At 44.8% G+C, this 18,465-nt stretch overlaps 1 protein-coding gene across 1 annotated transcript in view; it reads left to right on the plus strand.

Moving 5' to 3' along the window:
* Positions 1–6,452: 6,452 nt before the first annotated feature.
* Positions 6,453–18,465, plus strand: part of LOC109887229 (mitotic spindle assembly checkpoint protein MAD1) — a gene marked incomplete at its 3' end in the record, with an annotated part of 32,601 nt that continues 20,588 nt past the window's right edge. The window contains 9 exon segments of the mRNA XM_031818273.1: positions 6,453–6,584; positions 7,621–7,800; positions 8,585–8,725; positions 11,244–11,423; positions 14,067–14,191; positions 14,337–14,418; positions 15,850–15,980; positions 16,579–16,693; positions 16,937–16,998. Coding sequence (XP_031674133.1) covers positions 7,654–7,800; positions 8,585–8,725; positions 11,244–11,423; positions 14,067–14,191; positions 14,337–14,418; positions 15,850–15,980; positions 16,579–16,693; positions 16,937–16,998 — 983 coding nt within the window.

Genomic DNA, 18,465 nt, shown 5'->3' on the forward strand with positions numbered 1-18,465 from the left:
CCATCACGGACTACAGGAAGAAACCCAGCCCATCACGGACTACAGGAAGAAACCCAGCCCATCACGGACTACAGGAAGAAACCCAGCCCAGTCACGGACTACAGGAAGAAACCCAGCCCATCACGGACTACAGGAAGAAACCCAGCCCATCACGGACTACAGGAAGAAACCCAGCCCATCACGGACTACAGGAAGAAACCCAGCCCATCACGGACTACAGGAAGAAACCCAGCCCATCACGGACTACAGGAAGAAACCCAGCCCATCACGGACTACAGGAAGAAAACCAGCCCATCACGGACTACAGGAAGAAAACCAGCCCAGTCACGGACCAGGATGTCTTGCTCCCAGGCAGACTAAATAACTTTTTTGCCCGCTTTGAGGACAATACAGTGCCACTGACACGGCCTGCAACGAAAACATGCGGACTCTCCTTCACTGCAGCCGAGGTGAGTAAAACATTTAAACGTGTTAACCCTCGCAAGGCTGCAGGCCCAGACGGCATCCCCAGCCGCGCCCTCAGAGCATGCGCAGACCAGCTGGCCGGTGTGTTTACGGACATATTCAATCAATCCCTATACCAGTCTGCTGTTCCCACATGCTTCAAGAGGGCCACCATTGTTCCTGTTCCCAAGAAAGCTAAGGTAACTGAGCTAAACGACTACTGTCATCATGAAGTGCTTTGAGAGACTAGTCAAGGACCATATCACCTCCACCCTACCTGACACCCTAGACCCACTCCAATTTGCTTACCGCCCAAATAGGTCCACAGACGATGCAATCTCAACCACACTGCACACTGCCCTAACCCATCTGGACAAGAGGAATACCTATGTGAGAATGCTGTTCATCGACTACAGCTCGGCATTCAACACCATAGTACCCTCCAAGCTCGTCATCAAGCTCGAGACCCTGGGTCTCGACCCCGCCCTGTGCAACTGGGTCCTGGACTTCCTGATGGGCCGCCCCCAGGTGGTGAGGGTAGGCAACAACGTCTCCACCCCGCTGATCCTCAACACTGGGGCCCCACAAGGGTGCGTTCTGAGCCCTCTCCTGTACTCCCTGTTCACCCACGACTGCGTGGCCACGCACGCCTCCAACTCAATCATCAAGTTTGCGGACGACACAACATTGGTAGGCTTGATTACCAACAACGACGAGACGGCCTACAGGGAGGAGGTGAGGGCCCTCGGAGTGTGGTGTCAGGAAAACAACCTCACACTCAACGTCAACAAAACTAAGGAGATGATTGTGGACTTCAGGAAACAGCAGAGGGAACACCCCCCTATCCACATCGATGGAACAGTAGTGGAGAGGGTAGTAAGTTTTAAGTTCCTCGGCATACACATCACAGACAAACTGAATTGGTCCACTCACACAGACAGCATCGTGAAGAAGGCGCAGCAGCGCCTCTTCAACCTCAGGAGGCTGAAGAAATTCGGCTTGTCACCAAAAGCACTCACAAACTTCTACAGATGCACAATCGAGAGCATCCTGGCGGGCTGTATCACCGCCTGGTACGGCAACTGCTCCGCCCACAACCGTAAGGCTCTCCAGAGGGTAGTGAGGTCTGCACAACGCATCACCGGGGGCAAACTACCTGCCCTTCAGGACACCTACACCACCCGATGTTACAGGAAGGCCATAAAGATCATCAAGGACAACAACCACCTGAGCCACTGCCTGTTCACCCCGCTATCATCCAGAAGGCGAGGTCAGTACAGGTGCATCAAAGCTGGGACCGAGAGACTGAAAGAAGCTGTTTATCTCAAGGCCATCAGACTGTTAAATAGTCACCACTAACATTGAGTGGCTGCTGCCAACACACTGACTCAACTCCAGCCACTTTAATAATGGGAATTGATGGGAAATGATGTAAAATATATCACTAGCCACTTTAAACAATGCTACCTAATATAATGTTTACATACCCTACATTATTCATCTCATATGTATACGTATATACTGTACTCTATATCATCTACTGCATCCTTATGTAATACATGTATCACTAGCCACTTTAACTATGCCACTTTGTTTACATACTCATCTCATATGTATATACTGTACTCGATACCATCTACTGTATCTTGCCTATGCTGCTCTGTACCATCACTCATTCATATATCTTTATGTACATATTCTTTATCCCCTTACACTGTGTATAAGACAGTAGTTTTGGAATTGTTAGTTAGATTACTTGTTGGTTATTACTGCATTGTCGGAACTAGAAACACAAGCATTTCGCTACACTCGCAATAACATCTGCTAACCATGTGTATGTGACCAATAACATCTGCTAACCATGTGTATGTGACAATTAACATCTGCTAACCATGTGAATGTGACCAATAACATCTGCTAACCATGTGTATGTGACCAATAACGTCTGCTAACCATGTGTATGTGACCAATAACATCTGATAACCATGTGTATGTGACCAATAACATCTGCTAACCATGTGTATGTGACCAATAACATCTGCTAACCATGTGTATGTGACCAATAACATCTGCTAACCATGTGTATGTGACCAATAACATCTGCTAACCATGTGTATGTGACCAATAACATCTGCTAACCATGTGTATATGACCAATAACATCTGCTAACCATGTGTATGTGACCAATAACATCTGCTAACCATGTGTATGTGACCAATAACATCTGATAACCATGTGTATGTGACCAATAACATCTGCTAACCATGTGTATATGACCAATAACATCTGCTAACCATGTGACCAATAACATCTGCTAACCGTGTGTATGTGACCAATAACATCTGCTAACCATGTGTATGTGACCAATAACATCTGCTAACCATGTGTATATGACCAATAACATCTGCTAACCATGTGACCAATAACATCTGCTAACCGTGTGTATGTGACCAATAACATCTGCTAACCATGTGTATGTGACCAATAACATCTGCTAACCATGTGTATGTGACCAATAACATCTGCTAACCATGTGTATGTGACCAATAACATCTGCTAACCATGTGTATGTGACCAATAACATCTGCTAACCATGTGTATGTGACAAATAACATCTGCTAACCATGTGACCAATAACATCTGCTAACCATGTGTATGTGACCAATAACATCTGCTAACCATGTGTATGTCACCATTAACATCTGCTAACCATGTGTATATGACCAATAACATCTGTTAACCATGTGTATGTGACCAATAACATCTGCTAACCATGTGTATGTGACCAATAACATCTGCTAACCATGTGTATGTGACCAATAACATCTGCTAACCATGTGTATGTGACCAATAACATCTGCTAACCATGTGTATGTGACCAATAACATCTGCTAACCGTGTGACCAATAACATCTGCTAACCATGTGTATGTGACCAATAACATCTGCTAACCCTGTGTATGTGACCAATAACATCTGCTAACCATGTGTATGTGACCAATAACATCTGCTAACCATGTGTATGTGACCAATAACATCTGCTAACCATGTGTATGTGACCAATAACATCTGCTAACCATGTGTATGTGACCAATAACATCTGCTAACCATGTGTATGTGACCAATAACATCTGCTAACCCTGTGTATGTGACCAATAACATCTGCTAACCATGTGTATGTGACCAATAACATCTGCTAACCATGTGACCAATAACATCTGCTAACCCTGTGACCAATAACATCTGCTAACCCTGTGTATATGACCAATAACATCTGTTAACCATGTGACCAATAACATCTGCTAACCGTGTGACCAATAACATCTGCTAACCATGTGTATGTGACCAATAACATCTGCTAACCATGTGTATGTGACCAATAACATCTGATAACCATGTGTATGTGACCAATAACATCTGTTAACCGTGTGACCAATAACATCTGCTAACCATGTGTATGTGACCAATAACATCTGTTAACCATGTGTATATGACCAATAACATCTGTTAACCATGTGTATGTGACCAATAACATCTGCTAACCATGTGTATGTGACCAATAACATCTGCTAACCATGTGACCAATAACATCTGCTAACCATGTGACCAATAACATCTGCTAACCATGTGGCCAATAACATCTGCTAACCATGTGACCAATAACATCTGCTAACCGTGTGACCAATAACATCTGCTAACCATGTGTATGTGACCAATAACATCTGCTAACCATGTGTATGTGACCAATAACATCTGCTAACCATGTGTATGTGACCAATAACATCTGCTAACCATGTGTATGTGACCAATAACATCTGCTAACCCTGTGAATGTGACCAATAACATCTGCTAACCATGTGTATGTGACCAATAACATCTGCTAACCATGTGTATGTGACAGATAACATCTGCTAACCCTGTGTATGTGACAAATACAATTTGATTTGATTTATAATATAAATATATGATTTATATTTGATATTTTTCAAAGGAGCCACCCTTTGCCTTGAGGCAAAGCTTTACACACTCTTGGCATTCTCTCAACCAGCTTCATGAGGTGGAATGTATTTAACCTGGAATGCATTTCAATTAACAGGTGTGCTAAAAGTTTATTTGTGGAAATTCTTTCAATCTTAATGTGTTTGAGCCAATCAGTTGTGTTGTGACAAGGTAGGGGTGGTATACTGAAGATAGCCCTATTTAGTAAAAGACCAAGTCCATATAATGGCAAGAACAGCTCAAATAAGCAAAGAGAAACGACAGTCCATTATTACTTTAAGACATGAAGGTCAGTCAATGCGGAACATTTCAAGTTCAGTCGCTAAAACCATCAAGCGCTATGATGAAACTGGTTTTCATGAGGACCACAACAGGAAAGGAAGACCCAGAGACACTTCTACAGCAGTGGATCAGTTCATTAGAGTGACCAGCCTCAGAAATTGCAGCCCAAATAAATGCTTCACAGAGTTCAGGTAACATTGTTAGGGCTCCCGAGTGGCGCAGCGGTCTAAGGCACTGCATCTTAGAAGCAAGAGGCAACGACTGCAGTTTGCCTTACCACTGACTGCTGGACATCAGGGGGTAACCACTTCTTACAGGTCGGTTACATGTCACTTCATTGAAGATGTCTCGCTGTCTTCTGGACTGCTTTGAGTTCAGCCACAGACACACCTCAGAGAACTTGGCAGACGAACTGTTGTGATTGGCCAGAGGATGGCAAGTAGATGGAAAAGTGGTCTGTTGTGTTAGCGACAATGCAGCTAACATAACCAAAGCCACAAACATTTTAAAATGGACGCATCATCCATGTAGGACGTGGATCATCCATGTAGGACATGGATCATCCATGTAGGATGTGGATCATCCATGTCTTGCCCACACAAGCAACCTGATTGTAAGAGATGCTCTGAAGGTGATGAAGCCAACTGTGGACAAAGTGAAATCAGCTGTGGAACACTTCCACAGGAGCACAGTAGGTGCTGATAAACTAAACGTCTACACAACGCCAGATGGGGACGCCTGAGCTGAGGCCTAAACAAGACTGCACTACAAGGTGGAATTCAACATTTTACATGTTGAAGCGGTTTCTTGAGTCAAAGGATGACATCATCGCTACCCTGGCCATTGTCAATGATGTTCTGACCCAAGAGGAATGGGAGGAGGTGTGCAGAGTCCTGGAACCCTTTGAGCAGGTCACTGTGGAGATCAGTGGAGAGGTACAGTAAGCAGTTATTACTACATCATTATTTAATCCAGTATTATATATGTATATGAGCAGTAGATGAGAATGTAGTATCATTAGACAAAACATGAACCTGAACTAATAAGTTACTGTTCTCTCTTCTCAGCTATGTGACAGCCTCACAAATGATACTCCTGTGTCAGGGTCTGCAGCCAATCACAACCAGACGCCTGAGAGAAGCAAATGTAACCACAGGACATGTGACAGAGTTGATGGACACTCTTATGTTCATCAACGGACAGAAAGTTCCATAGAATGGAATATAATTTATATGCACTTTGTTTATATAAATTAAAAAGTTATACTTGAAATGCAATTGTTTAATAGCTTCCTTTTTTCATAACAAACTAATGCATTTTTTAAAATTAATTAAGGTAGAGTATTAATTAATTTAATAATTGTATTAGAATTGTTTAAACACCAATCATAGTCAAACTATGGCAAACTGTTTGACTTTAAAAAAATACAAAACTTTTTAAAAAAAAGAGCCGTTTAGGATCCAACATAGCCAGCTCACTGAAAAGAGCCGGAATGCCCATCACTACAAGATCCGCCAACCCAATTACAAAGAAGATAAGAATACTATAGAATAAGTTTCAGTGGAACCCTGCTAAACTGCAAAAATATATATATTCATGCCGCTTCACGGATTAGTTTACATAAAAATCACTTCCAAACCAAATGGTATAAAGATATATGATGATCTTACTCGGAAGTATTTAGTGAATTGCTCAATATGCGCATCGAGCGCAGCCTTGACTCTCTTTATAACGCAGCAGGTAATCTCGCGATAACAGCACAGATCTTGTTCTAGGAAAGGAGGGAGTTCGAAGTTATGCTAGCTAGCTCGTTACTATCTATAACTACCTAACTAGTCAACTTTTTTTTCAAGTTCCAAGGTAAGATCTGATCAAGCTGTATAATAAATTCTATAACGTGTCCATATGATTTAATAGTCGGATTATTTGCCGACGTCTATCCGATCAACATGTGTCGACAATTTGCCGATTGAGCTTGCTAGCTAACGTTAGCTAACTAGGGGATTCGAGACGTCTAGGTAACCAACGTTAACTATCATAGAGCAGTTGTTGTGATCACATTTATGTTTATCAACTGCGACTCGTCCATCCTTTAAATGACCGAGTAATTCATAGTTATTAGGCAACCCTGGTAGCAGGTTAGCATGGCTAGTTGGTTACTCATTCACGTTAGTAGCTCTGGTCCATGGCGTTACATGTGGCTTGACCCTTCATCTTTACAATTGTGCAATGTTAGTGACTTTGCTAATGTACTGACCAACTTTTCTTTGTATGCTCATTTCAAACATCATGTCGCGACTTTCGGACACTTTTTATTTAACCCCAGACTAGCTTTGCTCCAGGCGCATGCGTCGGATCAGCAATACTGAAATAGAGTTGTGCATCCGAATGGACCAGCATATAAGGTAGCTTTTTATTTCTTTAACCTTTATTTAACTAAACCCTAACCCGGAAGACGTTGGGCAAATTATGCGCTGCCCTATGGGACGCCTAGTCACGGCTGGGTTGTGATACAGCCTGGAATCGAACCAGGGGTCTGTAGTGACACCTGTAGCACTGAGATGCAGTGCCTTAAACTGCTGCGCCACTCTGGAGCTAGCTAACATGCATCTTCTTGCCCACCAGAGATGGTCGCCCCAAAATGCTCGTTGACCATGGACATGGACAGTCTCCTATGTCACATAGGAATATGAAGCTACTGAAAATGTTGCCAGCTAATTACCCTCTCTGTTCTAGTGCAGTAAGCATGTAAAAAAATAAACTCCTGACCATGGACATTGTATGTAGCTCCTGTAAATGTTGGTCTCTCTCTCTTATAGAAGCTACAGCAGCCTTGTAAACAATTGACCATGGCCATCGTAGCCCCTGTAAATGTTGGTCTCTCTCTCTCTTATAGAAGCTACAGCAACCTTGTAAACAGTGGACCACCATGGACATTGAGGATGACACGACGGTGTTCTCCACTCTGAAGTCCTTTAAGAGTTTCATCTCTCTTCCGGACACGTCTCGGAACCAGGGAGAACCCGCCCCGGTGCAGAGCCACGTCCTACAGAACCAGTACCTGCAGAGGTTACAGGTGGGTGGAGTAGGACAGACACACACAGAACCACGTCCTACAGAACCAGTACCTACAGAACCAGTACCTGCAGAGGTTACAGGTGGGTGGAGTAGGACAGACACACACAGAACCACGTCCTACAGAACCAGTACCTGCAGAACCAGTACCTGCAGAACCAGTACCTGCAGAGTTTACAGGTGGGTGGAGTAGGACAGACACACATAGAACCACGTCCTACAGAACCAGTACCTGCAGAACCAGTATCTGCAGAGTTTACAGGTGGGTGGAGTAGGACAGACACCTACAGAACCAGTACCTACAGAACCAGTACCTGCAGAGATTACAGGTGGGTGGAGTAGGACAGACACACACAGAACCAGTACCTACAGAACCAGTACCTACAGAGGTTACAGGTGGGTGGAGTAGGACAGACACGCACAGAACCAGTACCTACAGAACCAGTACCTACAGAACCAGTACCTACAGAGGTTACAGGTGGGTGGAGTAGGACAGACACACATAGAACCAGTACCTACAGAACCAGAGGTTACAGGTGGGTGGAGTAGGACAGACACACATAGAACCAGTACCTACAGAACCAGTACCTACAGAGGTTACAGGTGGGTGGAGTAGGACAGACATGGTGCAGCACCACATCCTACACCAACAGTATTTAGAGGACAGAGGTGGTGGGACTGAGACACATTGTGTTGTTGTGAATGACCAGAGACTGCAGAGAGAAGGTTCAGTCTGAAACCTGTGTATGTAAGACACAGGAAGTGACCCGTGTGTCTCTGTGTAGTTGCTGGAGGCAGCAGAGAAGGTTCAGTCTAAGACCCAGCTGATCCAGTTGGATCAGGAGAAGAGACAGATGGAGATCAGTCACAAGAGGGCACGCATCGAACTGGAGAAGAACGCTACGCTGAGCGCTAGGGACTTTGAGGTATGTAACACACACACCTGGAGGTAACACACACACACACACCTGGAGGTAACACACACACACACACCTGGAGGTAACACACACACACACACACACACACACCTGGAGGTAACACACACACACACACCTGGAGGTAACACACACACACACACACCTGGAGGTAACACACACACACACACACCTGGAGGTAACACACACACACACACACCTGGAGGTAACACACACACACACACACACCTGGAGGTAACACACACACACACACACACCTGGAGGTAACACACACACACACACACCTGGAGGTAACACACACACACACACACACCTGGAGGTAACACACACACACACACACCTGGAGGTAACACACACACACACACACACACACACACACACACACACACACACACATGGAGGTAACACACACACACATGGAGGTAAAACACACACACACATGGAGGTAACACACACACACACACACACACACACCTGGAGGTAACACACACACACACACACACACACCTGGAGGTAACACACACACACACACACACACACCTGGAGGTAACACACACACACCTGGAGGTAACACACACACACACACACACACACCTGGAGGTAACACACACACACACACACACACACCTGGAGGTAACACACACACACACACACACACACCTGGAGGTAACACACACACACACACACACACACCTGGAGGTAACACACACACACACACACACACACACCTGGAGGTAACACACACACACACACACACCTGGAGGTAACACACACACACACACACACACACCTGGAGGTAACACACACACACACACACACACACCTGGAGGTAACACACACACACACACACACCTGGAGGTAACACACACACACACACACACCTGGAGGTAACACACACACACACACACCTGGAGATAACACACACACACACACCTGGAGGTAACACACACACACACACACACACACCTGGAGGTAACACACACACACACACACACACACCTGGAGGTAACACACACACCTGGAGGTAACACACACACACACACACACCTGGAGGTAACACACACACACACACACACCTGGAGGTAACACACACACACACACACACCTGGAGGTAACACACACACACACACACCTGGAGGTAACACACACACACACACCTGGAGATAACACACACACACACACCTGGAGGTAACACACACACACACACACACCTGGAGGTAACACACACACACACACACACCTGGAGGTAACACACACACACACCTGGAGGTAACACCCACACACACCTGGAGGTAACACCCACACACACCTGGAGGTAACACACACACACATACACCTGGAGGTAACACACACATACACCTGGAGGTAACACACATACACCTGGAGGTAACACACACACACACACCTGGAGGTAACACACACACACACCTGGAGGTAACACACACACACACACACACACACACACCTGGAGGTAACACACACACACACACACCTGGAGGTAACACACACACACACACACACACACACACACCTGGAGGTAACACACACACACCTGGAGGTAACACACACACACACACACCTGGAGGTAACACACACACACACACCTGGAGGTAACACACACACACACCTGGAGGTAACATACACACACATACACCTGGAGGTAACATACACACACATACACCTGGAGGTAACATACACACACATACACCTGGAGGTAACATACACACGCATACACCTGGAGGTAACATACACACGCATACACCTGGAGGTAACATACACACGCATACACCTGGAGGTAACATACACACGCATACACCTGGAGGTAACATACACACGCATACACCTGGAGGTAACATACACACGCATACACCTGGAGGTAACATACACACGCATACACCTGGAGGTAACATACACACGCATACACCTGGAGGTAACATACACACGCATACACCTGGAGGTAACATACACACGCATACACCTGGAGGTAACATACACACGCATACACCTGGAGGTAACATACACACGCATACACCTGGAGGTAACATACACACGCATACACCTGGAGGTAACATTCACACGCATACACCTGGAGGTAACATACACACGCATACACCTGGAGGTAACATACACACACATACACACACCTGGAGGTAACATACACACACATACACACACCTGGAGGTAACATACACACACATACACACACCTGGAGGTAACATACACACACATACACACACCTGGAGGTAACATACACACACATACACACACCTGGAGGTAACATACACACACATACACACACCTGGAGGTAACATACACATACACACACCTGGAGGTAACACACACACACACACACATACACATACACCTGGAGGTAACACCCACACACACACACACAAACACACCTGGAGTGTTCTGTGTTCTAAATTCTGTGTTCTAAATTCTGTGTTCTGACTTCTGTGTTCTAAATTCTGTGTTCTGACTTCTGTGGCCCACGTTCTAATTGTTCCAGCGTGAGGTGGACCGTAACCAGGACCTGCTGGGACGAATCAGACGCCTGGAAGAGAGGGAGGCGGAGTCTAGCCAGAGCCTATCGGAAAAGGCAGAGGCAAACCGTGCTCTACATCGGACCCTGGAGTCTCTCAACAGGAGGGTGGAGGAGAGGGATGGATGGCTCAACACCTCTAACCAGGTACACCTGTAACAGAGATCAGATTATACCATAAAATCACTCCTCTAACCAGGTACACCTGTAACAGAGATCAGATTATAGCATAAAATCACTCCTCTAACCAGGTAGACCTGTAACAGAGATCAGATTATACCATAAAATCACTCCTCTAACCAGGTAGACCTGTAACAGAGATCAGATTATACCATAAAATCACTCCTCTAACCAGGTAGACCTGTAACAGAGATCAGATTATAGCATAAAATCACTCCTCTAACCAGGTACACCTGTAACAGAGATCAGATTATACCATAAAATCACTCCTCTAACCAGGTACACCTGTAACAGAGATCAGATTATATGTCTCCACTAGGGGTCGACTGCTCAGGTACTGAGTTCCTTGCTCAGAACATGAGAACATATGAAAGCTGGTGGTTCCTTTTAACATGAGTCTTCAATATTCCCAGGTAAGAAGTTTTAGGTTGTAGTTATTATAGGAATTATGACATGTCGACTATTTCTCTCTACACCATTTGTATGTCATATACCTTTGACTATTGGATGTTCTAATATGCACTTTAGTATTGTCAGCCTAATCTCAGGAGTTGATTGGCTTGAAGTCATAAACAGCGCTGTGGTTCAAGCATTGCTAAGAGCTGCTGGTAAAAAGCAGTAAAGTTTGAATGAATGCCTACGAGCCTGCTGCCTCCTACCACCGCTCAGTCAGACTGCTCTATCAAATATCAAATCATAGACTTCATTATAATATAATAAACACAGAAATACGAGCCTTAGGTCATTAACAAATCCAGAAACTATCAGGTAGAAAACAACATGTTTATTCTTTCAGTGAAATACGAGCCTTTGGTCATTAACAAATCCAGAAACTATCAGGTAGAAAACAACATGTTTATTCTTTCAGTGAAATACGAGCCTTTGGTCATTAACAAATCCAGAAACTATCAGGTAGAAAACAAATCCAGAAACTATCAGGTAGAAAACAACATGTTTATTCTTTCAGTGAAATACGAGCCTTTGGTCATTAACAAATCCAGAAACTATCAGGTAGAAAACAAAATGTTTATTCTTTCAGTGAAATACGAGCCTTTGGTCATTAACAAATCCAGAAACTATCAGGTAGAAAACAAAATGTTTATTCTTTCAGTGAAATACAGAACCATTCCGTATTTTATCAAACGGGTGGCAACCCTAAGTCTAAATATTGCTGTTACATTACACAACCTTCAATGTTATGTCATAATTATGTAAAATTCTGGCAAATTAGTTGGCAACGAGCCAGGCGGCCCAAACTGTTGCATATACCCTGACTCTGCGTGCAATGAACGCAAGAGAAGTGACACAATTTCACCTGGTTAATATGGCCTGCTAACCTGGATTTCTTTTAGCTAAATATGCAGGTTTAAAAATATATACTTCTGTGTATTGATTTTAAGAAAGGCATTGATGTTTATGGTGAGGTACATTGATGTTTATGGTGAGGTACATTCGTGCAACAATTGTGCTTTTGTTACATCATCCCCCGTTTGGCGAAGTAGGCTGTGATTTAATGATAAATTAACAAGCACCGCATCGATTATATGCAACGCAGCTAGCTAGTTAACCTAGTTAGTTAACTAGTTAACCTAGCCTATATCATCAACCATGTGTAGTTAACTAGTGATTATGTGAAGATTGATTGTTTTCTTATAATATAAGTTTAATGCTAGCTAGCAACTTACCTTGGCTCCTACTGCACTCGCGTAACAGGTGGTCAGCCTGCCACTCAGGTTCCTCGTGGAATGTAATGCAATGTAATCGGTGTCCAGAAATTCCCGATTGTTATGAAAACTTGAAATCGTCCCTAATTAACCGGTCGACCTCTAGTCTCCACTCACATCGTCAAATTGCAATTTTTCTGTGGAGTAACTCATTATTTGTCCTATACCTATATATAATATATTTTAAATCCCAGCCCGCGTCCCCGCAGGAGGCAGCGGTAGTACCACACACAGCTGATGACTACTCTGTGTGTCATTTGTCCCTGTAGAGGATGAGCGGTTTAAAGGATGAGATTGAGGATGAGGTTGAGGATGAGATTGATTGACTACACTATGTGTTATTTGTCCCTGTAGAGGATGAGAGGTTTAAAGGATGAGGTTGAGGATGAGGTTGATGACTTCACTATGTGTTATTTGTCCCTGTAGACGGCGAGCGGTTTAAAGGATGAGGATGAGATGGATGACTTCACTATGTGTTATTTGTCCCTGTAGACGGCGAGCGGTTTAAAGGATGAGGATGAGATGGATGACTTCACTATGTGTTATTTGTCCCTGTAGACGGCGAGCGGTTTAAAGGATGAGATGGATGACTACACTATGTGTTATTTGTCCCTGTAGACGGCGAGCGGTTTAAAGGATGAGAGGTTTAAAGGATGAGGTTGATGACTACACTATGTGTTATTTGTCCCTGTAGACGGCGAGCGGTTTAAAGGATGAGACTGAGGATGAGGTTGAAGACTTCACTATGTGTTAGACGGCGAGCGGTTTAAAGGATGAGGATGAGATGGATGACTACACTATGTGTTATTTGTCCCTGTAGACGGCGAGCGGTTTAAAGGATGAGGATGAGATGGATGACTACACTATGTGTTATTTGTCCCTGTAGACGGCGAGCGGTTTAAAGGATGAGATCCGGGAGCTGAAGCAGCAGGTCCAGACGCGGGACAACACCATCTCTAACCAGACACTGGAGAACCAGGGACTACAGGAACAAGTGGAGCTACAACACAGGTAACACACACTACTTCCTGGATTTCCTTTCTTCTGATTGGTCCTGTCTGGATTTCCTTTCTTCTGATTGGTCCTGCCTGGATTTCCTTTCTTCTGATTGGTCCTGCCTCGATTTCCTCCCCCCCCTGACTGGTCCTCTTTACAGGAAGTACCAGGAAGTGTCTCAGCGGTGCCAGGCCCTCCAGTTAGCATCATCCACCTGCTCCGACCACGAACTCAAGATTAAGGTGAGGCTAGGATTATTGTTGTTCAAAGTAGGACTAAGGTGAATGATGTCTAGATTAAGATTGGTATTAATACAGTTCAGATTGGGACTAGGTTTAGAAAACTAGGAGGTTGGGACTGATGTATGAAGATTGAAACTGATTGTACCTGAATTCAAATTAGGACTGGGGTTGAGATTGGGACTAGAGTTGGGGAGCTAGGTTAGGATTAGGACTGGGGTTGGGATTGGGACTAGAGTTGGGGAGCTAGGTTAGGACTGGGGTTGAGATTGGGACTAGAGTTGGGGAGCTAGATTAGGACTGGAGTTGGAGCTAGGTTAGGATTAAGACTGGGGCTGATATTGGGACTAGAGTTCGAGCTAGGTTAGCGTTAGGACTGGGATTGAGATTGGGACTAGAGTTGGTACTAGGAGAAGGACTGGGATTGAGATTGGGACTAGAGTTGGTACTAGGAGAAGGACTGGGATTGAGATTGGGACTAGAGTTGGTACTAGGAGAAGGACTGGGATTGAGATTGGGACTAGAGTTGGTACTAGGAGAAGGACTGGGATTGAGATTGGGACTAGAGTTGGTACTAGGAGAAGGACTGGGATTGAGATTGGGACTAGAGTTGGTACTAGGAGAAGGACTGGGATTGAGATTGGGACTAGAGTTGGTACTAGGAGAAGGACTGGGATTGGGACTAGAGTTGGTACTAGGAGAAGGACTGGGATTGGGACTAGAGTTGGTACTAGGAGAAGGACTGGGATTGAGATTGGGACTAGAGTTGGTACTAGGAGAAGGACTGGGATTGGGACTAGAGTTGGTACTAGGAGAAGGACTGGGATTGAGACTAGAGTTGGTACTAGGAGAAGGACTGGGATTGAGACTAGAGTTGGTACTAGGAGAAGGACTGGGATTGAGACTAGAGTTGGTACTAGGAGAAGGACTGGGATTGAGACTAGAGTTGGTACTAGGAGAAGGACTGGGATTGAGACTAGAGTTGGTACTAGGAGAAGGACTGGGATTGAGACTAGAGTTGGTACTAGGAGAAGGACTGGGATTGGGACTAGAGTTGGTACTAGGAGAAGGACTGAAGTATCAATCTGGTTTATTCTGTGGTGCTTTATATGTCTGTAGAGGTTTTGAGCTGTTGAACAGGTGCAGGTCCATTTCTTCTGCTTCTGCTTATCTTGGCATCCATGTGTGTTCTCTCAAGTGTCATTTGGGAAGTTAAGTGGTAATTTTTTATGCAATGTAATCACCATTTATTGTTTCTGGGTTTAAATGACCTGCCATCAAATGAAGAGATGCTATTAACTCTTCAGTCTAACACACAACCTCAAACTCCACGATGTTCACCTTTCAGATGGTCATTAAATCTCTCTTTCATGAGCGGAGAATACAACTCAAAGGTGTGTGTCTGTGTGTGTGTGTGTGTGTGTGTGTCCCCAGGAGTTGGAGAGGAAGTTGGCTCTGCAGGAACAGGATGTTGTCATAGTGAAGAACATGAGGTCAGAGGTCGCTAGGATCCCAGATATGGACAAGGAGCTCCGACAGCTAAGAGAGGAGAATGTTTACCTCAGGTAACACTACTAGAACACATGGAGCAGGACAGCTAAGAGAGGAGAATGTTTACCTCAGGTAACACTACTAGAACACATGGAGCAGGACAGCTAAGAGAGGAGAATGTTTACCTCAGGTATCACTACTAGAACACATGGAGCAGGACAGCTAAGAGAGAATGTTTACCTCAGGTAACACTACTAGAACACATGGAGCAGGACAGCTAAGAGAGGAGAATGTTTACCTCAGGTAACACTACTAGAACACATGGAGCAGGACAGCTAAGAGAGGAGAATGTTTACCTCAGGTAACACTACTAGAACACATGGAGCAGGACAGCTAAGAGAGGAGAATGTTTACCTCAGGTAACACTACTAGAACACATGGAGCAGGACAGCTAAGAGAGGAGAATGTTTACCTCAGGTAACACTACTAGAACACATGGAGCAGGACCGCTAAGAGAGAAGAATGTTTACCTCAGGTATCACTACTAGAACACATGGAGCAGGACAGCTAAGCGGTTATTTGTAGGTTGTAAAAGAAGACAACTATCATTAATGTCACTTAAACCTCTCTCTCTCGCTCTCTCTCACCGTCTCCCCTCATTCCGTATCCCAGGGAGACGAGGGAGAACGTGATCCTGCTGAAGGAGGAAACTGAGGGTTTGAGACGTAAGGTAGAACGGATGGAGAAGATGAAAGAGGAGATGGTGAACGTGGAGCTGGAGAAGGAGGTGTGTGGGACCTGTTTTGTCTTATTTAAATGTGAAACCGGGCTGCAGTGTGCTGTCTGTTCTAACTAATGGTTGTTCTGATACACAACTGAAATGGAAACGTAACTTAAAAAATAAATAATAACAATTAGCGACAAACAAATCTCAGGGTTGGAAACAATCTGCATAGTAGTTGAATTTGTAAATGTGAAACCTTGAATCCCGACACCCTGGTGTGTCATCTGGTTCCTTCCTCTCCTTCAGAAACTGTCTCAGAAACTGCAGGCCTGGGAGAACCTGGGACAGTCTACTGGACTCAACATACGGTCAGTTGGAGTGTCTCTGTCTCTAGTATAATATTTCACCACTGAGTGGAATGTCTGTCTCTAGTATAATATTTCACCACTGAGTGGAATGTCTGTCTCTAGTATAATATTTCACCACTGAGTGGAATGTCTCTAGTATAATATTTCACCACTGGGTGGAATGTCTCTAGTATAATTTCACCACTTGGTGGAGCTCTTGAGTCATGAAAAATACTGGTGCCTCATTCTCTCTGTGAAGAGTGACGTTTTATTTGTGTGTGTGTGTGTGTGTTTGTGTGTGTGTGTGTGTGTTCTGTGCTGAAAGCCCGTAATGACAGAATGATTGCATGTTTCCACATGAGCAGCGAAGCGCATCAGACACATTACAAACACTGCACTGCATCTAACACACAGACACACACACGCACTATATTTTTCTCTCATGACTACCCCAGTGTTTGATGTACACTGAGTGGCCAGATTATTAGATACATCACCTTGTTCACCAAAATAGATGGCTCCTACAGACAGGGAGTCTATAGAAAGCAGGCAGACAGGGAGTCTATAGAAAGCAGGCAGACAGGGAGTCTATAGAAAGCAGGCAGACAGGGAGTCTATAGAAAGCAGGCAGACAGGGAGTCTATAGAAAGCAGGCAGACAGGGAGTCTATAGAAAGCAGGCAGACAGGCATCGAGGCATTCAGTTACTGTTTGATCGAACGTTCGGATGGGAAAGTGACCTGAGACGTTGAGCGGTTTGGTCCTCAGTGCCTGCTGCACCGGATCCAGTGTCTCAGAAACATGGCTGTACCGAATAAACTGTGTGAATTGAATGTTAAATGCTGCACGTCTTCTCTCCCATACGATACTGATACATAGCATTATCCCCCCCTCTCTCCCATACGATACTGATACATAGCATTATCCCCCCCTCTCTCCCATACGATACTGATACATAGCATTACCCCCCTCTCCCATACGATACTGATACATAGCATTACCCCCCCTCTCCCATACGATACTGATACATAGCATTATCCCCCCCTCTCTCCCATACGATACTGATACATAGCATTATCCCCCCCTCTCTCCCATACGATACTGATACATAGCATTACCCCCCCTCTCCCATACGATACTGATACATAGCATTACCCCCCCTCTCCCATACGATACTCTCACATAGCATTACCCCCCCCTCTCTCCCATACGATACTCTCACATAGTATTACCCCCCCCCTCTCCCATACGATACTCTCACATAGCATTACCCCCCTCTCTCCCATACGATACTCTCACATAGCATTACCCCCCCTCTCTCCCATACGATACTCTCACATAGCATTACCCCCCCTCTCTCCCATACGATACTCTCACATAGCATTACCCCCCCTCTCTCCCATACGATACTCTCACATAGCATTACCCCCCCTCTCTCCCATACGATACTCTCACATAGCATTACCCCCCCTCTCTCCCATACGATACT

The sequence above is a fragment of the Oncorhynchus kisutch genome, unplaced genomic scaffold (assembly GCF_002021735.2).
Source record: "Oncorhynchus kisutch isolate 150728-3 unplaced genomic scaffold, Okis_V2 scaffold1322, whole genome shotgun sequence".
Classification (NCBI taxonomy): Eukaryota; Metazoa; Chordata; class Actinopteri; order Salmoniformes; family Salmonidae; genus Oncorhynchus; species Oncorhynchus kisutch.